Source organism: Peromyscus californicus, unplaced genomic scaffold (genome assembly GCF_007827085.1).
Source record: "Peromyscus californicus insignis strain IS unplaced genomic scaffold, ASM782708v3 Scaffold_9__1_contigs__length_137607984, whole genome shotgun sequence".
NCBI classification, from domain to species: domain Eukaryota; kingdom Metazoa; phylum Chordata; class Mammalia; order Rodentia; family Cricetidae; genus Peromyscus; species Peromyscus californicus.
The window spans coordinates 70,207,342-70,231,178 of NW_026294617.1; the positions used below are offsets into that span (position 1 = coordinate 70,207,342).

Genomic DNA, 23,837 nt, shown 5'->3' on the forward strand with positions numbered 1-23,837 from the left:
GGGAAGTGTTCAGGCTCTCATTTCTGACACTTTCTGCTGCCCCTAATCTTTCCCCAGGCATTTGAAACAGGTTCTCAGTATCTGGATTCCAGTTCAGTCCACCTAGGCTTCTCAGCAGGGACTGTCCAGGAAACCCCTTCTATGCGAAGCAGGTGTGGGTGTGGGAAGGCTCCCTGGAGATGAATCACCGCTGCCTCCTCCTTGGTGAATCATGCTCGGGGCTTGGGAACGGCTAGCAGGTGGACCTGAAGGAGAGCCGAGAACAACATTGCAATGACACATCTCAACCACCAGAGGGCAGAAAAGGGATAGGCAAACCCGGAGCCAGCCACTGGCTGGCACTCAGAGCTTGAGAGGGGGTGGATGGAATGTGAGGACCCAGCTAGGGCTGGATGTGGGCAGTCGGTGCCTGGGATGCTTCCATCGTCTGCCTCTGCGCTGGATTCTCTGCTGGAGAATGTCAGAACAGATTGGGGCTGAGGAGGGGGCGCGGCGGTGGTGGCGTGGGGCTCATCCACCCAATGCTGTCCTGATCTTCCAACTACAGATACCCAAGGTCACACAGAAAGTCAGAGAGGCAGTCTGCTTTTTGAAGTTTCGGGAGCATTGCCATTGGATGGGGCACAGATCTGGCCTCCATGTATGTCTGAGATGAGACACCTGGCCGTGGACAGGTGTCCAGGTCTTGCTGACTCTGACTCCCCTCCTCTCATCGTGTGCCTTTCTCCCTGGCTCCTCTCTCTCACTATTGTGCTCTCTTGGATCCGTTTCCTCACTCCCTTCTCTTTGCCTGACTCTTCCACCTGACTGATTCTCAGCCTTCTTTGTCAGCCTCTAGGCTCTGTCCTCTGGGGACTTCGCTCCTTTCCTGGGTCCCTGTGGCAGGATGTTTCCTGTGGTCACTCCCCGGGGATTTGTAGCTCTCCGAGGCTCTGTTTTCCGACTCCATCTCATGGCCACTCCTGGGACTCAGAGGAGGAGTTATTATTTACTAGTGTGATCAGTGGTGTGCTTCCAGGCAGTGAGAAAAAGACCCCCCTGGCTCCTACCTACCCATTAGCCCTAGTGACCCCTATTGCCAGGGCAGCAGTCATAAATGCCGGGAGGCACTGGTGTGGGCGAGATCCTGCGCTCATGCAGAAATGAGTAAGACCCAGTATTCATCAGTGAGCTCACCATGGTGAGGGTGAGAGAAAGGGAGTACGTAAGTGAATCTGCCTAAATAGGAGGACACTAAGGGCAGGAGGGAGGGCACAAGGCGTGCTTTGTGCTCTGCATGTGCTGGAACAGGTAGAAACGGAGTCTAGTTGGCTTAGAGAAGGCCTTTTAAGTGGTCTTCAAAGGGTAGACGAGGTCTCAGCAGAAGGAGACACCATGTGGGGCTGTGGACACATTCTGAGCAGGGTCATCAGTGAAGCCATGGGTCTTGGCTTCACCATGTGCTTGTACCCTTGTTCAGACAGAGAGGAATGGCGGGGGGTGGGGTGGGGGGTTGGAATACAGTGGGTGTTGGCATGTAGAGTGTTTCACCATGCACTTTATGGAAGAGACACAATGTAGCTTCTGAGCAGAGAGGTGCCCGCAGGTGTGAATGAAGTGGCAGAGTCACCGTGAGCTGAGCGGGCCATGCTTTGTTCCCCGTGGGCCTCAGGGTGGAGAGTTTTTATTGAACTCTACCTGAAGTAGGTTGTGATGGAAAGGGAGGCATCACTTTAGGAGGGGAGGAGGGGGACATTCACGTGCCTTGGGGAGGAGGTGGGGGGACACTAGGTGGCTTGGCAAAGACATAGAAAAGGACACTGGAGGACCCAAGACCCACTTCATCTGTGCTATGCAGGCTAGTTGCCACGGTGACCCCGAGGCAGAGACCAGGGGGGTCTGATTCTGCTAGCTCTCAGAATTCAGTGGTGGTGTCCTGTCCTCCTCCTCTCCCTTGGCGCTGCCTGGTGAGGGCCTCCACACTGGTGCTTGTGGCTTGGGGTTTCTGGCTGCTGCTCTGGCCCTGGGGAGCAGGGTGTGCCTCTGAGTCACCACCTGGGCATCTGGGCCTGGAACCATGGGTGAGTCACCCAGCACTGCGGGAGCAGAGAGAAGCTGCTTGGTGTCTGGAGGGGGAAGAGAGCTGGGCCCACAGGAAGGGTGGTGCCCGACTGGGGATGGATAAAGAGCAGAAGGGGGCAGTAGGGAGTCTGAAGTCTTGAGGTCAGCTCTCCCCTGAAGACCCCTCCCTTGGACCCAATTGAAGGACACAGTGCTTATTTTTCTCCATGGAGAAGACACATTGGAGACTGGGTCTAGGCCCCTGTTCTCAGCTTTGGGTAGAGGAGTCATTCCCATCCACTCACCCCTCTGTAAAATGAAGAAGAGGAGGTTCATGTCCTCCCTTTATTCCTCTTTGTATCCTGTGCAGACTGCTGCTCACTGCAGCTGTGCCTGCTATGGAATAATCACCATGGCTCATTTTGAGGTACTTTTAAACACACCCACTCACCTCACTACCGTCTTTCAGAGGGATTCTGGTGCCAGGCATTTAAAGCAAAACAAACCAAACAACAAAAGCTTTCTTCGAGCTCCTGACATCCTCCTCTATATGTCTCCAGCTGCTCTTTTGGACCCCAGCTTTCTAAGTGTGGCCTGGACTGCTTCTCTCCGTCTCTTTCTGTCTCCCTCACACACACACACACACACACACACACACACACACACACACACACACACACACACACACACACGAACACAGGCTGTGAAGTTCCTACCCACTCTGTGTCCCTGAATCCTCTGACACAGGAGGGAGCTGTGACTCACAGGCATAATATGAGAACCAGGCTTGGAATGAGTCTCTAGGCCCCAGAACAAAAGCTGCCTCCCCTCATCCCTGACCAGGCTCCCCTTTCCCACAATGCCTCTGTCTCCTTGCTGTGGCCTAGATGAGCTCAGGGATGCCCTTGGCTGGGCCTGGAGGCTCCTCCAGCTAGTGTCGAGGCCAGCACTGTCTGAGAAGGGAGTGGACCAAGAGGGAGTGTGTGGGGTGGCCGGATGCCAGATTCGATCAAGATCAGGTTGGGGCAGGTTCTGTTTCCAAAAAATGAAAAGTTGGAGGTCAGGAGAGCCTATAAATCCCTACCCTGGGTGTCTTGGCCACTTTACTCCCTTCTGGGTCTTTCTGCCACCTGGTCTGGTGAGTACCTCTGTGCTGCAGCAGACCTGGGTTCCATCTTTGTCCCGCTGTCTTGATCCTTGTCTGTTTTCTCTGACTTCCGCGTGGGGTCTCCCATTTGAAGGGACCCTCTGCGAAGTTGTGGATGGAAGGACCTTCTCCAGATTACTCTTCAAGGGCTTAGGGGTAACCCTGTTCTCCCGTCTCTGGGTCTGAGGTCCCTGTGTTTCTCAGGTTAGATAGGCCCATCTAGGGCCTCATTTTGGGGGTTTAGGCCTAGGGGTAGGTCATGGATATGTGAGAGGTGCTTTCATAGGAATTCCTAGTTTGAGTCAGATACAATGCAATAGAGCCTCTCTGTACTCCTGCACTCAGGAGACTGAGGCAGGAAAGTCATGAGGGCCAAGGCCGGACTGGGCTGCATAGTGAGATGTTGTCAACAAAAGCAAACGATACTGAGTTCATTTGTTTTTGCTTTTGCATCGTCTTAGATTTTATTAGGACCAAGAAGCCAGAGACCGGGCCTCAGGGCTCAGTCCACCTGGGTCCCTGTGTAGCGGCAGAGCCTTGCCCAAGGCTGCTTCCTGTGCTTTTCTGAGTGGGTGAAGGTGGGCTGGCGCGGTGGGGCTGGCGGGGCAGAGCTGGCAGGGAACACTCAAGGCTTTCCCTTCTTCCAGCCCTGGCACCTCTGGTCTTACCCTGGAATCCACTCAATATTCTTAGAGGAATTTGGAAAAAGTGACCTCTGAACTGTGACCTCATCTCTTCCCCTTCTAGCTTGATCCGAAGACACTGGCCATTTAACTTTTTTTAGTTCTAACCCCAACAGAATCTTTCCTGATGAGGAGGGTCTTCAATTGCCTCCATCCTGCCACGGGTCTGCAAAGAGCCAGCTTGTGTGACACAGCTCTCAGCCTGACTGGAGACACATCTGTCACCCTATGAGAGTCCCTGGTCTGAGGGATGAAACGTTCTTGCCTAAGAGAGTTTCCCTTTAGATGGCAGAGACTCTGACTTAGATAGACTAGAGTTGGCGAAAGGTTCGGCCCCTTCACGGAGCCTCAGACTTCTGGGCTGTCCCCATGGCTACTGTCAAGCAGTCCTGGGAGCCCATGGACACATTTGTGCTCTACATTCCTGGCACTGATAGGAGTCAAATTGACACCCTAGCCACCCTGCCATCTCTTCCTATGCCCCTCTCTGCCTCCCATGGACACTCAAGTAGGGAGGCCTACCCTCAGAGGTGTGTCCTTAGGATGCAAGGTTCTGCTTCAGGTGACTCCCAGACCACAGGGGAGGTTTAACATCCGATTACAGTGTCAAGTGGCAGTGTGGACCCTCATCCTTAGGGAGCACGCTTCGAGGGCGGGATGCAGGCACCGACTTGCCATTCCTAGAGGGGCTTGGTGAAGCAGAAGCGGGCCTTGTAGACTGGATGTGAGGCCGCAAGTGCCTTGGTGGTGTTCTTTTGTGTCTCTAGATCCAAGATGTCCAGTCCCCTGGAAGAGGCTATGAATGTGATTTTCGACACCTTCTACAAGTACTCCTGTCAAGAGGGTGACAAGCGCAAACTCAGCAAGGGGGAGATGAAGGAACTTTTGCAGAAAGAACTGCCGAGCGCTGTGGGGGTAATTGAGGAGGCTGGGAGGGGAGAGTCCTGGGGAGCGGGGGGCGGGGGGGATGATGACGATGACATCTTTTCCTGCTTTCATTCTCAAGGTGCCTGCTGGTGCCAGTGCCAGGGTGGCGCTGGGGATCTTCCCCTTAGCTTTCATGTCTCCGGTCCCTGGGATGGCAGTTAGGTCTGTGGGCTTATTAATGGCTGTTCCCTTCAGCATTCCTGAACACATTACTGCTGGGGGCTTCAGAGTCCATCGGTCTAATCCTGTTGTTTTCTAGTTGAACAGTCCCAAACTCAGAGAAGGGTAGCAGCAGGCCCACAGTCGCACAAGGACATTACTAGGGCATTCATTCCTCTTTTTTATTTTACACATTTACATGGCAAGCCAAGAAAGTATGCAGAGAAAATAGGTTCCAGCTGAGACATGTGCCCTGGGACATTTGGCACAGTGGTTACAGCTAGCCCTCAGTTTACCTCCTGCCCTATACAGACTAATAGGGAATCCTCGAGTCAGGTCTCAAGTCTTAATATATGAGGCAGGTCTTGCTTTTTTTTTTTTTCTCCTTGTTCATTTTGGGTTAATTCTCTCTCATTGTTTTGACCGGTATTAAAAAGTTTGTCTTTTCTGAATTCATCCTTGAATGAATGCCCTTGCTGATGTAGGGGGCAGTAAACTTTGGTTTTTTCTCATCAAAAGGATGAAGCTGGACTTTAGCAGAGATTGGAGTTTATACATAGTCTGGGGAATACCCAGCATCCCCCACTCCAGCAGGCATGCTGGAGACTCTGACATCATACGTCGTCTATCTGTTCTTCCTCAGTGGGCCTTCTTGGTTCCTCTCAGGGGTTTCCTGCCCACCATGAACCTGGCTGCCCAGCGGGGAGGGGAAGCTGGATGCTGATTGTAAAGAGGAGGTTTTGGTGGTGGGTCAGGCAGGGGCCAGCTTGGTGACAACTCTGTTTCCTGTCACCTTCAGGAGAAGGCAGATGAAGAGGGACTCAAGAAGCTGATGGATGACCTTGATGAGAACAGTGACCAGGAGATAGACTTCCAGGAGTACTCTATGTTTCTGGCAGCTGTCCTTATGGTACGGGAAGACCTCTTCCAGGGGTCCCCAGACAGGCCCTGAAGCAGTGTGCCACTCCCTGCCACGTGTCTCCTGGACCGATAAGCTCTCTGTCTTTTTGAACTTGTGTTAAATATACTTTTGTTTGTTCATTTGTGGACAATATTGTAATGGCTCAGTGATGCTTTGTGCCTTGGCTGGATCAGTTAAAGGGCTGGAAACAGAAAGCTCTCTGGTTTCCAACACTTTCTGTACCCTGACTCTCCTGAGGCCAAAGGTTCTACTCTTTGGGATTTCACATAAATGAATGAGATTTTGGGAACTGAGGTAGGCTAGTAACATTTTATTTTGTTAAGAAAGATATTTTAAAAAGGCAGGTTGGGCATAGTGGTTCAACCTTTAATCCCAGCACTCAGGAGACAGGGGCAGGGACATGGGTAGGGGCAGGACCGGGGCCAAGGGCAGGGCCAGGGGCAGGGCCAGGGGCAGGGCCAGGGGCAGAGGCAGCAGATCTCTAGGAGTTGGAGGCCAGCTTGGTCTACATAGTAAGACCCTGCCTTAAAACAAAACAAAACAAAAACAAACAGGAAACATACAAAAAGATAATTGCCACCTACAACTACAATCATTTCCCTTCCCTCCCCAGTTTCAACAGGGAAGGGAGGGTATAACCTCAGAGCATAGCATAGGCCTTACCCTTCGGGACTGTGACAGGTGAGCGGGTGAGCGGAGCTGCTCAGGGGCAGAGTTGGCCTGGGAGCTGCTCAGGGGGCAGAGTTGGCCTGGGAGCTGCTCAGGAGGCGGAGTTGGCCTAAGGAGTCCTACAGTTTCATTAAGGGTTCCCTTGTCAGATTCCAGGCCCTGGGCAGTGTACTTGTTTGTAGAAAAACTTGATTTTTCTATCTGCTTTCAAGTTGGCTAGCTCAATCTTGAGCTTACCCTCTCCCGGTTGATCTCTGCTAAAACCTCTTAGGAGCCAGCTCAAGCCAAGAATTCTTATGTTTTCTACCATTTTCCTTAAAACTGTAACCTGCCAGGCGGTGGTGGCGCACGCCTTTAATCCCAGCACTCGGGAGGCAGAGCCAGGCGGATCTCTGTGAGTTCGAGGCCAGCCTGGGCTACCAAGTGAGTCCCAGGAAAGGCGCAAAGCTACACAGAGAAACCCTGTCTCGAAAAACCAAAAAAAAAAAAAAAAAAAAAAACTGTAACCTAAGCTGCCATATGTTTTCTATCCCTGCCCCCCCCCCCCCCCCAGCTGAGGACTGAACCCAGGGCCTTGCGCTTGCTAGGTAAGCAAGCGCTCCACCACTGAGCTAAATCCCCAACCCTATGTTTTGCATCCTAAGGCATATCAGGCCTCAGTTTGAGCACATTACTTGCTGTGTCACAACAAGGGTCACCAGCTTACAATCCTATAAACTCTAGGCCCTTTAGTTCACGCTTTCTTACCTCCATCCAATTTCATCTTTTATTATTCTTGATAGGTTTTGATAGCTACTGGGTTTTGTACTAATAACACAAGCGTTCAGAAGTTACCCAAGGTCTGACCTGTGGTGGTTTTAATGGAACTGTTTGCATTTGAACGCCCATGTGGTTGGACTTCTTGGTGGACAGTTCAAGTTTGGTTCAGTGACTGACAGATGCCCTACTAGCTACCTGTTGCTGTATAATGAACCATTCTAAGACAAGGTGGGTGAAAACGTAACGTTTATCTCTCTCATGGTTCTGTGGGTAGGTTGGAAATGGTTGTGGGAGTCTTACTTGGGGTATCTCAGGCAGTTGTAGGTGCAAGTTGGGGCTCCAGTCACCCAAGGGTGCTCTCTCAGCATACTTTGCACTTGGTGATGGTTGTGTGGCTGGAACTCAGACAGAACCACCAGTGTGCTGATAGATTTATGTCAACTTGACACTAACCACAGTCATTTGAGAGGAGGGAACCTCGATTGAGAAATGCCTCCATAGGTTTGGGCAAGCCTTTAGAGTATTTTCTTAATCAGTGATTGATGGGGGAGGACCCAGCCCATGGTGGGTGGTGCCATCCCTGGGCTGGTGGTCCAGGGTTCTATAAGAAAGCAGGCTGAGCAAGCCATGAGGAGCAAGCCAGCAAGCAGCACCCCTTCATGGCCTCTGCATCAGCTCCTGCCTCCAGGTTCCTGCCCTGGTTGAGTTTCTGGCCTGGCTTCCTTCAGGGATGGACTACAGGGCAGAAGTGTAAGCCTAATGAAGCCTTTCCTTTCCACCTTGCAGTTTGGTCTTGGTGTTTTGTTGCAGCAATAGAAACCCCGACTAAGACAATCAGCTTACCGCATCCCTCTCCAACAGGGTGTCAAGAAGGTGGGCTTCTCTCTTCTTATTACCACAAAAAGAGACCATTTGTCCCAGACGGCCTGCCTGACCCTGTCTCCCGGCTCTAGACATGTAGGGAGGACAGAGCACAGAGAACAAGTGGCTGTCACATGGCCTCTCACCTGGCTCCTTCCTCCTCTTCAGAGCTCTGTCTGATCTACTCTGCAAGTGGCCCCCACACATCAGTTTCCCCGGGGAAGGAAGGAAACAAGCAGAAAAGCACTGCCTTTACTTGTGTTATTAGAATTATTATCCATCTCCTCTTTTATTAAAAAAAAATCCCAACTTTTTTTTCTTTCAAGGTATCAACACAGCCAGCTAGAAGTAGTCCTATTACATAGCTAAGCCCCCAAAGATGTAGGGGAAGCCCTGTTTAGAGAGGTCACTTCTGCCGTATTAGTGAGACAAAAGCTCTTGAGGAAAAAGCTTTTCGGCTCTCATCCTACTCTGTCTTCCACCTAGAGCATAGACAGTGAGACCTGGAGGTATAGCAGCCATGCTGTGGTCAGGAATCAACAAACACAGTGTAGGGGATGGTGTGCTGTAGGTTTAAAGAACAAAGCAATGGAGGAACACTGGACTTCAGATGTGTTCCTGGACCCAACCCCAAACCACCTACAGCAGACTTATTATGTAAAGTGATTAAAGTCACTGCCAGCCAAGTTTTCTACAATTTACTACTGAATAAAACTCTGGATTAGTACAGAATTTGACATTGTGGATATATCTGTGTGTGTGTGCACATGTGTGGACGCATTTTGTGTGTGTGTGTGTGTGTGTGTGTGTGTGTGTGTGTGTGTGTGTGTGTGTGTATGTGTGTGTGATGAGGGCGTTGTGTATGCTATGGCATACATGTGGACTCCTTTATGCGGGGTCATCCTGAATCTGAGCCAATCTTAATGATTTGTGGGATGAATAAAGTACAGCAGAAATGATGCCCTGGGAGTTCTGAAGTACAGCTTACGAACCTTGCAGCTTCCAGTTTAGGCTCTTGCAGGCCTCACTCTAAGATACGTTGGAAGCTAGGGCCATCCTCAGAGAAGCCCAAGCTCTGTGGGGGAACTACAAGTCGGACCTTCCTTCCCAGGGAAACTCTGATGTGTGGGGGCCACTTGCAGAGTAGATCAGACAGAGCTCTGAAGAGGAGGAAGGAGCCAGGTGAGAGGCCATGTGACAGCCCCTTGCTCTCTGTGCTCTGTCCTCCCCACATATCTAGAGCTGGGAAACCAGGCCAGGCAGGCCTTCTGGGACAAATGGTCTCTTTTCATGGTAATAAAAAGAGAGAAGCCCACTTTCTTGACACCCTGTTGGAGAGGGATCTGGTAAGTATGGGTCAGGAAGTCATGATGCTGGTAATTAGCATCCTGGGGGTAGTTCTCAAAGCTCCCTGTAAGCACACTGTCATTTCAGCCTCATGACAACGTGAAAGGGGCTATCATTAAACCTTTTTTACAGATGGGAAAGCAGAGAGGGGCAGCTTCAGCGTTTGGGGAGCTCTGCTTCTGACTAGGTGCTTGGCCTACCCATGCACCAGCCATTTACTCCTCACGGTGCCTGTACCTGGCAGGTGAGGAAGCAGAGGCCGAGAGGTTAAGGGCTAGTGTCTGGGCTTGACTCACATCTGTAAGAGAACTCCTCAGCCCTGTGGGACACTGGCCTGACAGGTTGGGCCTCTTGTCTCTTTCTGAACTTTGGGCTTTGTGTGAACTGGAGGGGACCTGGCTGAATATGATTCAGATGTACCCGGCACCTCACCTCGAGTCACAGAGAGATGGCACCTGCTGGCAGGTGGTTGGCTCTGTGAACTCTGATTTCTTTTGGTGCTTCATAGGTGCAGGCTTCTCAGGTTTGGATTTGGACAGTCAGTTGGGCTAGCAAGACCAGACTTACCTTGCTGCCTCTGAGTTTCCCCTCACTTGGAGAGGTTCCAAAGTGACTAACCATTCTTTTTGGTATTTGACTAACTGACATCAGACTGTTGAATCCAGACCAGCAAGCTCCCCTCTTCTTTGTGCGGAGGCAGAGGAGGATCTGGACATCACCCTGCTTGTCAAGGATCTGTGGCCAGATCTCCCCCATTCCTCCTGGACTTGCTGCCGGATGAGAAATGTCGCAAGCTCATCTCCTGTCATACCACCATTTTAGTGTGTGGCTCAGCCACAGAGAGCTCTCTAATGTCTCATGGAAAGGGAGACTGAAGGCCAAGGTGAGTTAGTTATCAAATCCAAGCTGATCGTTTGCTCAGCCACTCAAAAAGGAGCCCAGGGAGCAAGAAAAAAGATCTAGTCCAGAAATCCAGCAAAATGGGAAGATGGTAGGCTGGACAACACCTTAACCCAACCGTCAAGGTTCTTCTATCCTTACACAAGGGGGAAAGACGTGGGTCTTGACTAGGGAATGGCTTGAGACTTCCCTGTGCCTTTCCCATGATCTGGAACAGGACATTGAAAAGCGTGGTTGGAAGACTTGTGGTCACAAGGCAGTGATGTGGCTGTAAACCTTAAAAGCATCTTAGTTACTCTTACCTCTGTGTCTCTGGCCTTGAAGCAGGAGGAGAGGGGTCTTGTCCTCTCTTGGAGAGTGGGAGTCCAGACAAACATTCATTGAATGACTCACATGTCTACGTGCAGAGTTCAGCAGAATCTGACCCAAAGACTAAGGTAGAAAAGGAGACAAGCACAAATGGTGGAGGTTCCTAGCATTTCCACCCTCCTTTATTTATTTGTGACAAGGTATTGCTGTGAAAACTAGGTTGTGCTCAGACTTGCAGTGATCATCCTGCTTCAGCCTTCCTAGTTCTCAGAGTACAGGCATGCAGTGCCAAGCTTGACTTCTTCTTGTTTTAGTCATCCATCAGACACTCCTGGGGGCCAGAGGGGAAGTGCTTACAGGAAAATGGCTTTCAAAGAAGTCCTTGAAAAATACCCTAGATGACTTTTTTGTTTTGTTTTTGAGACAGGGTTTCTCTGTGTAGCCCTGGCTGACCTGGAACTTGCTCTGTAGACCAGGCTGACCTCAAACTCACAGAGACCCTCCTGCCTCTGCCTCCTGAGTGCTGGGATTAAAGGCGTGCACTACTACCACCCAGCACCTAGGTGACTTTTTAATTAATTAATTAATTAATTCTATGTGTCTTTTTCACCATGTATCTTGAGCCCACTCATTTCTTCATCCCTTCATATCTGCTCTCTGCCCCTGCTGCTCCCCCAGATAAAACAAAATTTTAGAGAAAAAAAAAATAAAAACAATAAATAAAAAAAGGGAAAAAATTAAAAATCTCATTTTGGAAGCTGCAGTGTGACACAGTGAGTCACACTGTAAAGCCTTTGCCCATATATCTTTACTTGCCAGTATTCATTGCAAAGAGTCATTGGTGTAGTTCGAGGCCTCTGGTTTGTACTACACTACATGCTTGGCCCTCACTAGGACTCTTCCTGGCTATCCTATTGTTACCTTGTGTTATGGAGATCCTGCAGCTTTGGGTCCCTCGGTCAGGTCCCTTCTGGTGCTCCCGCAGATCATAGATGGGGTGGATATGGGGATGGGCCAATTTGTAACCCTGGGCCTGGGCCTGGGCAGCTGTAGGGTTGGTCCACCAGATGAGAAATGAGGACAGTTCTCCCATGTTTACAACTTTGGGGCTGGCTCACCCACACCTGTGCTAACAGGGTTGGCTCTCTTGCTCTTATGACCACAGGGCCAGCTCTCCCATCTGCCTCAGGCATTAATAGGGGTGGGGCTGGGCTAGGTGACTTTTATCATTTTAAGTCAAACATTAGAGATGTCAGTTGAACTAGGAGACTTGCTCAGCTCATTACCTCCAAAGCTGCTGATTTTCAAAGTCAACTAAGAGCAAGCAAAGCTTGAATTAGATGCCTCCGCATGTAAGAGCATGTATTGTTTACACAGAAGAACCGAGTGAGTTTGTTTCTCAACACCCACATAGCACTCAGTTACGGGTTCTGGGACAATGGTGTGAACTGGTACTCCATTCCACAGCTTCCACGTGGGTCACGTGATCTCTACCAACCCACTGTTCTCATCTGTGTAGTGGACACAACCAGCCTTTGGCTTGGTTGTCAAAACAAGCGATAGATCTAACCTCTGCAGGCTCTGCTGGGTCCAGTTTAGATTCCCCTCTTTCCCTTTTCCCAGCTCCAATTCTGTAGCTTTGGCTCTGGCTCCAGCGTCCTCGCTGGCCTCAGTGCTGGTCCCTGTAATCGTATACCTCTTCCCGTATGTTCTCCATACTTGGCCTAGAAGATCAGAAAGGAGGTCAATTGTTTCGGTCAAGTTCATTTAACCTCACGGGGCTATTGGATTTGGGTGGTCACTCTGGCCCTAGGGCTAAGGCCCCTTTGCCAGAAATAGAACATCCAGATTCTTGGGACACTATCTTATTTTGCCCTGAGGTGCAGGACCAGACACTGCCCTTTAGAGGGGTGATGTGTTTTCCAGGGATCTTAGGCGATGGTGGTGATAGCAAGGAGACAGAGGGGGAGCCAAGGAGAGTCAGGGTTTCAGCTTGTAAGAAGTCCTGCCAGATGGGCCAGCATCTGCTTTCACCTTTTGCACACCCTCTTGCTGATCCTCTGAGGCCAAGCTCCCCAGTCTCCGCAACAGCACATTTTCTCAGCCGGTCAGCTCCCCTGTCCTCGGGGAGCTATGCAAAGTGAGAAGCCACGGTACAAGGTTCAGCCTAAGGGTGGGGGTGGAGCAGGTGGACAGGAGAGAGTGGGAAGGAAGGAGGATGGCTCTAGTCCAGGCCTTTGAACTGGGGTCCACTACTGTGCGTTGGGGGTCACTGCAGAAAGGGGTTCAGGGTAGATGCTGGAAAGCTTCCAGTAGGGCAGGAAGATTCCAGGCACTTTAAGAAGGGTTTTTGGGAACAAGGGAAGAGAATTTAGAGTCCTGACCTCCATCTCTGTGGCAGCAGAAGCTGAGTAAGATGATCTGGTGAGGAAGGGCTGAATCTTTCTCTCCCCTCCTCCATCTAGGGAACTCAGAGTGTGTTTCGAGTTAGACTTGGGGGCCAGAGCCCTCACATTGCCATAGTAACAACTAGTAACAAAAAGTACTTTGAAATGTATTTTCTTTCTTTCTTTTTGAGACAAAGTCTCACTATGTTGCTCTGACTGGCCTGAAACTTGTTGTGTATGCTAGGCTGGGCCTGAACTCACAAGATCGGCTTGCCTCTGCTGTTTAAGTGCTGGGATGAAAGGCATGTTCCACCATATAAGGCAACACTTTGGATTCTTAGGGTAAGAATCCTCCAAATCCTCTTTGGAGGTAAGAAAATTAAATTTCTAACAAGATAAAGGACAAACATGTGGAAGTCAGGTGGTGAGGAAGGGTGTGGGGTTTGAATGAAGGCCCAATGAAGTGTTCTTTCCATGTACATCCTCCAACCCCACGTCTCTAGCCAGACAAGTCTTTTAGCCTCTCCCAGCTATCTCCTCATGGACAAAGATGCAGTGTTCTTAGGAGCCGTGGCTGTGCCCAGAAACAAGAAAGGCTGCCGGCTAGAACATGTGCTCAGGAGCTAGGCTGTTGGACTCCAGCAGCTTATTAAACGGGGGTTTGTTATTGGCTGCTTCTCCCACTAGATCGTCATCCCCCTTGAGAGGGACTGTGTCTCTTTTGTTTATGCTATACCCTGGATGCCTAGTATCAGTGCCTCTAATGACTTGTATGAACAGTGACTAGCAAGTCTGCCATTCACTGGTTATATGACCTTGGGCAACTCATTACCTCTCTGGGTTAACAGTTACCAAGCCCTTACTATATTCTAGCAACATTCATTCTGTGTGCCTCGCTTGTGCTAACTCAAACTCCACAATGACCCTATGAGATGGTTACTATGTCTATTTCCATCAATGAGGAAAATCAGCTCCCAAGAGCAGAGATGACAGGCTTAAGGTGGCTGGCAGCAGGTGGGAATAAGTCATTGACCTAGAAGCAAATTAATTGCTGGTCCACTCTGGCCCCTCCTTCTGCTGCTCTGTGACCATCTCTGTCCTCTGTCCCAAACTGCTCATAACTTCTTGCCAATAAAACATGGTTAATCACAGCTCTTCCTTCCTTCTGCCTTCATTGCTCACTCCCCTCACCCACACGGCTGGCAACCTCCAGGAGGAGATGGTGGCCCAGGGAAAGCTGGGTGCTGGGCCCGGGGTGAGGTCAAGGGCTACCCATACATGCATGAGGGTTTTGTCACCAGCGGGAAGGCAAGCTCCTCTTCTTCCCGCACTCTTCTGGGTGTCAGGTTTTCTTTCTGTGAAACAGGGAAGCTGAGGGGTAGGGAGAGCACAGAGAAGTAGCAGAAGATTTCCGTGTCTGGTCAACGGTAGTTTCCGCCTATGCCAGCTAAGAACAGCAGGAAATGCTGGACAAAATTAAAACAATCTTTTTCACAACATCAAAGAACAGCAACGTATTAAGAAAAACCCAGACCAGACATGGTATCACATGCCTTTAATCCCAGCACTCAGGAGGCAGAAGCACGCAGATCTCTGTGAGTTTGAGCCAGCCTATTCTACATGGTGAGTTCTAGGACAGCCAGGGCTATGTAGAGAGACTCTGACTCAGAAAACAAAACAAAACAAACCCCATTGTGTCTGGAGAGATGGCTCAGAGATTAAAAGTACTTGCTGTTTTTGTAGAGGAATCAGCTTTTGTTCCCAGCACCCACATTGTGGCTCACAATCAGCTATTACCCCAGTTCCAGGGGATCCGACACCCTCTTCTGACCTCCTGGGGAGAAGGCATGTGTTATACCGATATGCAGGCACTCACCCACATAAAATAAATATAAAAACATCTTTAAAAGAAAAAAACAGTTTCAAAAGAAGAAGAAGAAGAGTAAGAAGAAGGAAAGAAAGAAAGAAAGAAAGAAAGAAAGAAAGAAAGAAAGAAAGAAAGAAAGAAAGGAAGGAAGAAAGAAAAGAAAACCACATCAGAATTTTAAGTGATGGCTGGAGAGATGGCTTAGCTGTCAAGAGTGTGTACTGCTTTTGTAGAGGACCAAGTTTGGTTCCCAGCACCCACATTAGGTGACTCACAACCACCTGTAACCCCATCTCCATGGGGACTCGATGCCTATGACACTTGTGGGCACCTGCACTAATGTGTACGACACTCATGCACATATACATAAGTAAAGATAAAAATAAATCTTTTTAAAAAAAACAAGAATACAAAACAAAAAACTTGTTAAAAAATGCTTAAGTGATAGCAAAATCTACAAAGTTGAGCAGGGAACTCCGAGGGCTCTGGCCAAGTCTAAACTTGAATTTAGGTTTGATGATCTGGGGAATGAGGAAGACATGAGCTGAAGTCCAGAGCTCACAGAGGAGGGGGCACAAGTTGAGAGGTGATGCTGAGCCCCCAAGGGACAATACCCTTAAGCTAAAAGGCAAATGAATGCTCTACCCCCAGGACTGCCTGGAAAGTTGCCCCAGTGTAGAGCAGAGCAGCAGACTAGGAAACCAGCTTCCTCAGGGGATCAGGAACATGGTCAGTTCTCACATGAATTTGTGGCCCAAATTCATCCATATCACTGGGAGTAGAGAGGCAAGAAAGTTCCAGTCCCGACAGCTGGAGGCTCCCTAGGAACACCCTTCCTTCTAAGTCTCAAAAATACCTCACAACAATTTCCTCCAGTGAAATAAGCAATTCACAGCCAAAGGCCATCAAACACTCAGTGGTCTGGTGGGGCAAAGAGGATGTCCCATGGCCTCAGACTTCTCACCTGTAAATAAGGGCCTTAGCCAGATGGTCCCAAGGTCTCCTCCCCTGTACAGGGACTCAGGAGGTACAACCTAAGAGAATCCAAGGTGAGCTCCCATTTTGTATTCTGGGTTTCTTTCCAATAAAGAGCTCAGGAGAGGGATGTGTGTGTGGCTGGAAGATGCTACCAGGAAGCTCTCGCCAGTTCCCAGCTTTGGGGAAGGGCAGAGGGGGAATGAGTTGGGAGTGGTGTCTGAGACTCAGACTGGGCCTTTGATGTGTGCGTTGCTAGGTGGGTGGTGGGCCTGTAATAGAGGCTACTGAGGGAAGAAGGCAGGGGACCCTGGGGGCAGCCTCAGTGTTGACCTACTTGGGTCCTTATAATTGCTCCCTTCATCTCCCGAGAGGCTACAAATAGGGACGTCCAGTTGTTGGGCTCCACAGCTGAAGCACCAGCAGCAGTGGTGAGTGTGGCTGCTTGGGAACTGCCTGGGGCTGGGGGTTGGGGCAGCTCAGGGACCCCTCAACAGCTAGCCTGTTCCTGGGTACAGGGCCCTGGTGTGGGAGCAGAGAGGTTATGTTAGCAAGTGATAGGGTGAGGGAAACTGGACATGGTAAACTCAGAGGTTTCCCTGGACACTAAGGGGCTGTGAGGTGGTTTGGCCTGGGGAGTGTGCGCAGCCAAGATCTTGTACTGATGTGGGACAATGGGCTATCTGTGGTTCTGGTGGAGCCCTTAGGGAGCTCCTTGCCTCTTTGCTTCATTCCTGGGGATGAGTTGGGACAGGCTAGGGCTGCCAGGAAGGAGAGGATTCCTGTGAATCTTCAAGCCCCAAGCTTCTGAAATAGCAGATGAAGTGGCGCCAGGCGGGCTGGGAGGAGCACAGGACTCCGAGGAGCTGAGCTCTGGGGATCACGGCCCTTTCCTCTACTGGGAACGTGGATCCTTGTTCCAGCCCTGGACTGTCACAAAGTAGACTCCGACAATGCTTGCCCCTTCAGCCTCCCCTCCCCCCTACTTCCTTGCTGGCCATTTGCTCCCAGCAGAGGGAACTCACCAAGAAGAGTCTTGGCTCTGGCTGCCCTATGTTGCAGGACTCCAGTCCCCTGAGGGAGTCAAGAGTGAGTCATTGGACTCCCATGGAAACGACTATTGCCTTCCTGCCTGCCCAGGGTTTGCCCAGGCTGGGTGGGCAATGGAAGGGGACAATAGAAATGGGGGTGGGGAGAGGGAAGGGGTCCTAGGAACTGCTTCCCTTCCATCAGAGTGGGGGCCTCTTCTCAAAGCCTTCTGTCTTAAGACACACACACCCCGCCCCACCCAGGGGAATGGAGGGTGGCTATAGGATAGGGCAGGTCATAGATGAATAGATCTATGAGCTGATGGACTCCACAGAGAAGACCTGGTCCATGTTTCTGTCTAGGCCTGTGAGACTAGATTAACCCACTTTACAGATAAAGACAATTGAGACCCAGAGAGAAACAGTTCACCCAGGGCTGCAGAGTGAGCAAGAGGAGGATCCCCAACGGCAGCTTCTTTGGGTCAGGGAAGGAGGCATAGTGAGGTGGTAGGGGATCCCCTCAAGCTGACCATCCCTGCTGGCACTAGCCTCACCAGGGCAAAGAAGCACTGGGCGGGGATTTCTACAGGATGGACCTCCAGGACCCCAAGGGGCAGAGGCTTCTAGGACCAGGGGCTGCATCACATGGTGTCCAGTGGGAGACTGAGAGTTCCCAGGTGTTTGGGTGAGAAAGGACCGGAGTGAATCAATCCTTAGGGAGACCCACAGTGGGGGTTGAAGGTGATGGGGTAGGATATTCTGTTCCTGAGGAATTTATGGTAATGCTGGGCAAATGAAACTCCTGTCCAGAAAAATCCCAACAGGCGCAATGGGGAGGTAAATTGGTGTGTGTATGTGGTGTGTGTGTGTGTGTGTGTGTGTGTGTGTGTGTGTGTGTGTGTGTGTGTGTGTGTAAGCAGTTGTCAAGGATGGCTGCTCAGAGAAAAGGGGAACTTCAGCACGGTAGAGATTGACAGGTCTGGAATTAGCTCCTGGGAAACACTGAGGGAGAAGAGTGTTGGCCTGGCTCTCCTTGTGTGTCACATCCTTGTTTTGTGACAGTGAGGATGACCCGGCCCCTGGAGCAGGCAGTTGCTGCCATCGTGTGCACCTTCCAGGAGTATGCTGGGCGCTGTGGGGACAAGTACAAGATCTGCCAGTCGGAGCTCAAGGAGCTGCTGCAGAAGGAGCTGCCCACCTGGACCCCGGTGAGCACCCTCATCCCTCTCCCTGCTAGCGGAAGGTACCACTTGGATTCTGCAAAGAATGGCCTGGGGTCAAACACCAGCATAGGGCACCGTGAGGGAGAGACTGGACGGTGGGAAGGGGACATAAGGAAGTGAGCTGACATGGCTGCCTGAGCCTTAGCAAAAGAGGATGTAAAGGAGGGTGACAGTCACCCTTACTGTCCTGTGGATAACACCTAACTCATAGCAGGCTCTCCATAGCAAGGAGTCGGTGCTCAGCAAATGCGCCGAGAAGCTGGGCTGGGAAATGGGTGTCTTATCAAGATGGGTAGGATGAGGTTGGCCCCCCAGGAGGGGGTGAGTTGGAATGGGGGAGGTCCACCCTTAGGAGGGGGGTGGTGTGGGAAGCTGCTTAGGCTCCTCATCCTGGTTTTCCTGATCTTCCCTTCTCATCCCTTCCACAGAGTGAGTTCCGGGAGTGTGACTACAATAAATTCATGAGTCTTCTGGATACCAACAAGGACTGCGAGGTGGACTTTGGGGAGTACGTGCGCGCGCTTGCCAGCCTTTGTCTCTACTGCCACGAGTACTTCAAAGACTGCCCCCCTGAGCCCCCTTGTCCCCAGTAGCCTCTGATCCAGAGGGGCATGCCTTCCTGGAAGGGCAGGGTCTGCTCTAGTGCTCCGTCTTTGTCCCTGAGGTGGTCCTGGGTGTGTGGTCACACCCTTCCTACCCTCTCTGTGGGACCCTTTTAATCTGGACTTAACCAGGTCCCTGGTTTGCTAACCCTGGCTACTCATGAGTACTTTCCTAGGGATGCCAAAGTAGTGAGGGGTGGAACGGTAGCCAGCCTTTGCTTCTGTTCTTGGGAGGGAGAACATCTCTGCTCTCACTTTGGAGGCTCAGCCATGAGCACACAATTGGGACCACTGTGGCAGGGGCCTACTCAACTCCTAATAAAGAAATGTCAGCTCGGCTTGGTCTGGTTCTTCTGATGGGACACATGGGACTTTGGGATGGAGTCCTTGGGAACCTTTGCTCTTCTACGCTCATTACCACTGGAGGAAGGAGGCTGAAGGCAGTGGCAGACTCCACAGGAATGCACAGGTCTCAGTGTTCAAAGGAGGGTGGGGCCAATATAAGACCCCATCAGGTGAGGCTGGGGGTCTTTGTCTCCACCTCTCTGTCCCCTGTCTTGAGGTGGAAGCCCTTCCCTTGGGCTTTCTAGGAGGGCAGGGGGCTCCTTGGGAGGAACTCAGCACTTGTGATGGGATGCTCCAAGGAGGGTGTGGCTGTGGTTGTGGTTGTGGGTGTGGTTGTGGGTGTAGCTGTGGGAGACCAGAAAGCAGCAGTAATAGGATTAGGGCCTCTGAGATACTTCCTTCCAGTCAGGGAGAGAGGCTTTGTATTTATTGGAGGGGGAAGGGGATACTTGGGGCAATCAGTCCCCATCTCTGAAACCACAGCCCCCTGAGGGCCCCAAATCACCATTTCTGACTCTCACTCAATTCCCGTGTTTGTACCCCATCCTTAGAGATTAATCCTGACTCCCCATTTTATCTGTTTCTCCTCTAGCTCTCTTCTCTAAGCTGAGTGTTCAACCCTGAATGCTCCCATCACCCCTGATACCCTCACTGGACCTTCCACCCATTCATGATCCTCCAGACCTCACTACCGCCCTAAGTCCATCAAGACCTCCTATGCATCTTTCCTACTTAATACCTGGGGTGGTCCCAAGGCCTCTCCTGACTTGCTAGTCTTCACTCTGGATCTTACTGATCATGACAGAGAGATGTTTTGATTGTAGAGAAGGGCTGACTGACTGTCCCACTGGCTGGGGTCACCTTCCCAATTCCAGGGCCACACATTTCCAGGGCAGTTTTCCACCTTTTGCCCATCACCTCTCCATCTCCTTTCCTGTGGCCCACATCCCATGCCCAGGTTGCCCCTTCTCAAAACTTCCTAAAACTTGGACTGAGCTGCAGCTACTGGTTGGTATCCACACCATTCAGGTCTCTGCTGTGCCCACTGGGGCTCACTTACTGCTCGCCTGTGCCTGCTGGGGAGCAGGAAGCTTGGTTCCCAGACTGGGCTGGTGGAGGGGGCTGTGACATTTACTACATCAACCAACAGCAGGAGCACAGTATCCATGCTCCCCCTCCATCCCCTGCAGGGGCAGGGCCTGGCGGGGGTATAAATAGGGCAGACATTTGGGCTCTCCCCAAACCTCTCTGTTCAGCACTTCCTCTCTCTGGGTCTGGTGAGTTGGGTTGGCCTGATAGCAGTGTTAGCTGCTGAGACTGGGACAGGAGAAAGGGAGGCTGCTGGGGAGACAGATGTTTTTAATAGATCCAGATGAGAGATTCTGATGTGGAGGCTCCTGTGTGTGTGTGTGTGTGTGTGTGTGTGTGTGTGTGTGTGTGTGTGTGTGTTGCACAAGAATGAAAACCAAAAAAGAGTGTATAGATGGCATTTGAACTCTCAAGAGTTTCTGAGATGCTACAGTGTATGTTTGTGTTTGGGAGCCGTGGATAGGTACCCTGACAGTCAAGCCAATGTGTGCAGGAAGCAGGTGCAGGAAGCAAAGTGAAGGAACCTGTAGGCTTTTTAACGTTTAAATTACAGTTATTTACTTGTGTGCATGCGTGGTGTGGGTTGGGGGTAGGGGGCTCATGCCGAGGTGCACTTGCGGAGGTCAGAGGACAACTTGTGGGAGTCAGTCTGCTCCTTCTACCGTGTGGGCTCTGGGGATCAAACTCAGGCCGTCAAGCTTGGTGGCCAGCACCTTTACCCACTAAGCCATCTTTTGAGCAACCCCCTGTAGGCTTTTGTGTTCATAGTGTGTTTTGTGTTCATATTAGTGCCCTATGGACATATAGCAGCACCCAAGACCAAGAGAGCCCGGCTTCCCCACCGTCCCCTCATGCCCCTACCTCTGCCACCTCATCTCACTCCTCCCTCAGCTGGTCACCAGGCAGCTGGGTTTTTTCCGCTGTAGGGCCCTGGGCAGGCAGCCAGCAGCCGCGCCCAACGCCGGGAGGGAGAAGAATGGGTCAGAGCCTGGTGCTTGTGGTTGAGTCGTGGGAGTGAATGAGCTGAGTGAGGGATGGAACACTGCTGTTGTTGAGGCCAGGGCTGAGGGAGGCCCCCGAAAGCTGCTGGCACGAACCTCCAGAGCTTGTGTGGTAGGCTTTTCAGAGCCCAAAGCATACATGACCCTCTTGCCATCAATGGGCCCCACTCTTCTGGGAGTGAGGACAGTCCCCTGAAGTGCTCCCAGAGGGTAGTTTGGAATGGAGCACTTAAAATGGGGCAGAATGAGTCTATGAGTACAACGCCACATAGCCAGTTCTTGAAACACTGTTGGTGTGGGTTGGGAAAGGCTACCTTTGTGTCTCCTGCCTCTAGGTCTCAACTGTCACCATGGCATACCCCTTGGAAGAGGCTCTGGATAGGATGGTATCTACTTTCCACAAATACTCAGGCAAAGAGGGTGATAAGTTCAAGCTCAACAAGTCAGAGTTGAAGGAGCTGCTGACCAGGGAGCTGCCTAGCTTCCTGGGGGTGAGTGGGTCCTGCCTGTATATTTCATGTGTTGTGCATCCCCAGGAGGAGGATGGGGCTCTGGTAGGCACTAGCCTTGAGGCAGTGCCTGGTTACCCCTGGTCTATATACCTAGGGTAGGGAGATGGAGGCCAGAGAGCTTGCTGTAGGTGCGTGGTGTGAAACCACAGTGAAGCATCTACCTCTCATTAGCCCTCAGCTGAGAGAAGGCTTAGAATGACCACAACTGAAGAGATATAGGAAAACCAAAACAACTGCCTAAGGTAGTGTCTGAAACTGCAGCCTGGATCAGGACTATTGGCAATAGAAATTGAGTTTCTGTTTGTGAAGACACGATTGTGGAGGCACATGAATACCTTCAGACCCTCCCCTCAATGACACTTTGCATTCGCTGATGCTTCATGGTCATGGCTGTTACCTAATGAGATAATTAAAGCAAGCATCCGGAAGATGTGGTCCCACCCTTTCCAAGCTATCCCAAGTGCTCATCCAAGGAGTGTCCTCCTCTACATAGCTTAGCCCCAAGGCTGCCAAGGAGTGCCTGGAGGCCTTCTTGAGCTCCTGGCTGGAGGCAGAGATCTAGCTTGAGTTTGGCTTCTAACTGTGCTTCTTCTACCTCCAGAAAAGGACAGATGAAGCTGGATTCCAGAAGCTGATGAGCAACTTGGACAGCAACAGGGATAATGAAATAGACTTCCAGGAATACTGCATCTTCCTGTCCTGCATCGCCATGATGTGCAATGAATTCTTTGAAGGCTGCCCAGATAAACAACCCCGCAAGAAGTGAAGACTCCTCAGATGAAGTGTGGGGGTGTGGTCTGTGGGAGGAGGGTGGTGGGGGTCTTCCCCATTGGTTCTGAGCATAGTGCCTTACTCTGGTTTCTTCATACATATGCACAATGCTGAGCAAGTTCAATAAAGAGTTTTGAAACTATGAGCTGTTGCCTAAGAGACTGGAGATTGTGGGTTGAGGGCTGAGGGAGGGTATGTCACAGAGTAGGGGTAGAGATTGCTAGGAGTTGAGCTGGAGCTTTGTGGGGCCAAAACCAGAAAAGGTTGAGAAGGAGTAGAATGGCTGATTTAGTGTGCATGCAATTGTGTGTGTGTGTGTGTATGCGTGTGTGTGTGTGTGTGTGTGCGTGCGTGCGCGCGCGCGTGTGTGTGTGTGTGTGTGCGTGCGTGCGTGCGTGCGTGTGTGTGTGTGTGTGTGTGTGTGTGTGTGTGCGTGTGCCCACCCACATACATGCAACAAAGCAAGCTCTGGGAACACTTAGGGCAGAAGCCACCAGAGGCTTGGCTTGAAAGACTCCAGATGTGGGGATGTTAGCCAGCCCACCACCCTCCCTCCTCTCTCCAGAACTGCCTTTGGGCTCAAGCTGAAGTTGGGATGGGATTGAAGGTCACATCTGTTGCTGGTTGGAGTCTGGAGGGAAGACAACAGGCCTGAGTCACAAGGAAGGAGTCTTGAAGCCAGAGAAGGATGGGGAGGTAGACTGGCACTCATCCTTGACATTTACAGTCCAGGTCTTGCCCTGTTACCCATTCCAGCTCATGGGCTTCAAACAGTGGATTAATCCTTTCCTGTTCATGGTTAGATGAAGAAGGGCGGTATAGAGGGGTCATTTGTAGTAGCACAAGAGCCTCTCTCTCTTTGAGAAGAGGTCTCTCTCCTATAGCCAAAGCTAGCTTTGACCTTCTGATCCTCCTAGCCAGCATCTCCAGTTCGGGGATTGCAGATATGTGCTACCATGGCTGACTGAAATAGCCATTCTCTTAACATACTGTCTCAGCCCTCAAAGGGCTGTGGGACAAGAGCTACTAAGAATCATGTTGCTTAGAAGGGGAAAAGGGACCTCAAGGAGAATAAGTGGGAGGTGGGGTAGTGGCCAGGTGGGATTGAAGGAGATGATGGAGGAGGTGCCCATAGTTTTAGAGATGTAATTTTGGCCATACAATCTGGTAAAGAAAATGGAGATCCCCATCTCCTCACTCTCTCACCCCTAGAACGTGAGGCAACTACTGCTTCCCCTTAGGGTTGGTGGCTCCAGGGTGCAGAGAATGGGACTGAGATTAGACGTCAAGCCCTTGCCTGGGTGACATGAGGGT

At 51.0% G+C, this 23,837-nt stretch overlaps 3 protein-coding genes across 5 annotated transcripts; all 3 read left to right on the forward strand.

Moving 5' to 3' along the window:
• Positions 1 to 428: 428 nt before the first annotated feature.
• On the forward strand, positions 429 to 6,260 carry S100a2 (S100 calcium binding protein A2). Of its 3 annotated transcripts, none has more exons than XM_052730837.1 (3): positions 429 to 640; positions 4,638 to 4,785; positions 5,756 to 6,259. In XM_052730837.1, the coding sequence occupies exons 2-3, from the start codon at positions 4,645 to 4,647 to the stop codon at positions 5,906 to 5,908; spliced, it is 294 nt and encodes a 97-aa protein (XP_052586797.1). In that variant the 5' UTR covers positions 429 to 640; positions 4,638 to 4,644; the 3' UTR covers positions 5,909 to 6,259. The 3 variants fall into 3 exon arrangements, with proteins under 3 accessions (XP_052586797.1, XP_052586798.1, XP_052586796.1); XM_052730838.1 differs by lacking the exon at positions 429 to 640 and adding an exon at positions 1,919 to 2,060 and having other exon boundaries at positions 5,756 to 6,260; XM_052730836.1 differs by lacking the exon at positions 429 to 640 and adding an exon at positions 2,844 to 3,178.
• Positions 6,261 to 17,912: 11,652 nt separating this feature from the next.
• S100a3 (S100 calcium binding protein A3) lies at positions 17,913 to 19,107 on the forward strand. Its single transcript, XM_052732158.1, has 2 exons — positions 17,913 to 18,188; positions 18,632 to 19,107. The coding sequence occupies exons 1-2, from the start codon at positions 18,048 to 18,050 to the stop codon at positions 18,794 to 18,796; spliced, it is 306 nt and encodes a 101-aa protein (XP_052588118.1). The 5' UTR covers positions 17,913 to 18,047; the 3' UTR covers positions 18,797 to 19,107.
• Positions 19,108 to 20,406: 1,299 nt separating this feature from the next.
• On the forward strand, positions 20,407 to 22,665 carry LOC128105913 (protein S100-A4). The gene is made up of 3 exons (XM_052731220.1): positions 20,407 to 20,427; positions 21,576 to 21,731; positions 22,354 to 22,665. The coding sequence occupies exons 2-3, from the start codon at positions 21,591 to 21,593 to the stop codon at positions 22,516 to 22,518; spliced, it is 306 nt and encodes a 101-aa protein (XP_052587180.1). The 5' UTR covers positions 20,407 to 20,427; positions 21,576 to 21,590; the 3' UTR covers positions 22,519 to 22,665.
• The last annotated feature ends 1,172 nt before the right edge of the window (positions 22,666 to 23,837 follow it).

Coding starts and splice junctions, on each gene's coding strand:
- S100a2 (XM_052730837.1), top strand. CDS start 4,645: ATGTCCAGTCCCCTGGAAGAGGCTATGAATGTGATTTTCGACACCTTC. Junction 4,786..5,755: donor AACTGCCGAGCGCTGTGGGG/GTAATTGAGGAG, acceptor TGTCACCTTCAG/GAGAAGGCAGATGAAGAGGG.
- S100a3 (XM_052732158.1), top strand. CDS start 18,048: ATGACCCGGCCCCTGGAGCAGGCAGTTGCTGCCATCGTGTGCACCTTC. Junction 18,189..18,631: donor AGCTGCCCACCTGGACCCCG/GTGAGCACCCTC, acceptor TCCCTTCCACAG/AGTGAGTTCCGGGAGTGTGA.
- LOC128105913 (XM_052731220.1), top strand. CDS start 21,591: ATGGCATACCCCTTGGAAGAGGCTCTGGATAGGATGGTATCTACTTTC. Junction 21,732..22,353: donor AGCTGCCTAGCTTCCTGGGG/GTGAGTGGGTCC, acceptor TTCTACCTCCAG/AAAAGGACAGATGAAGCTGG.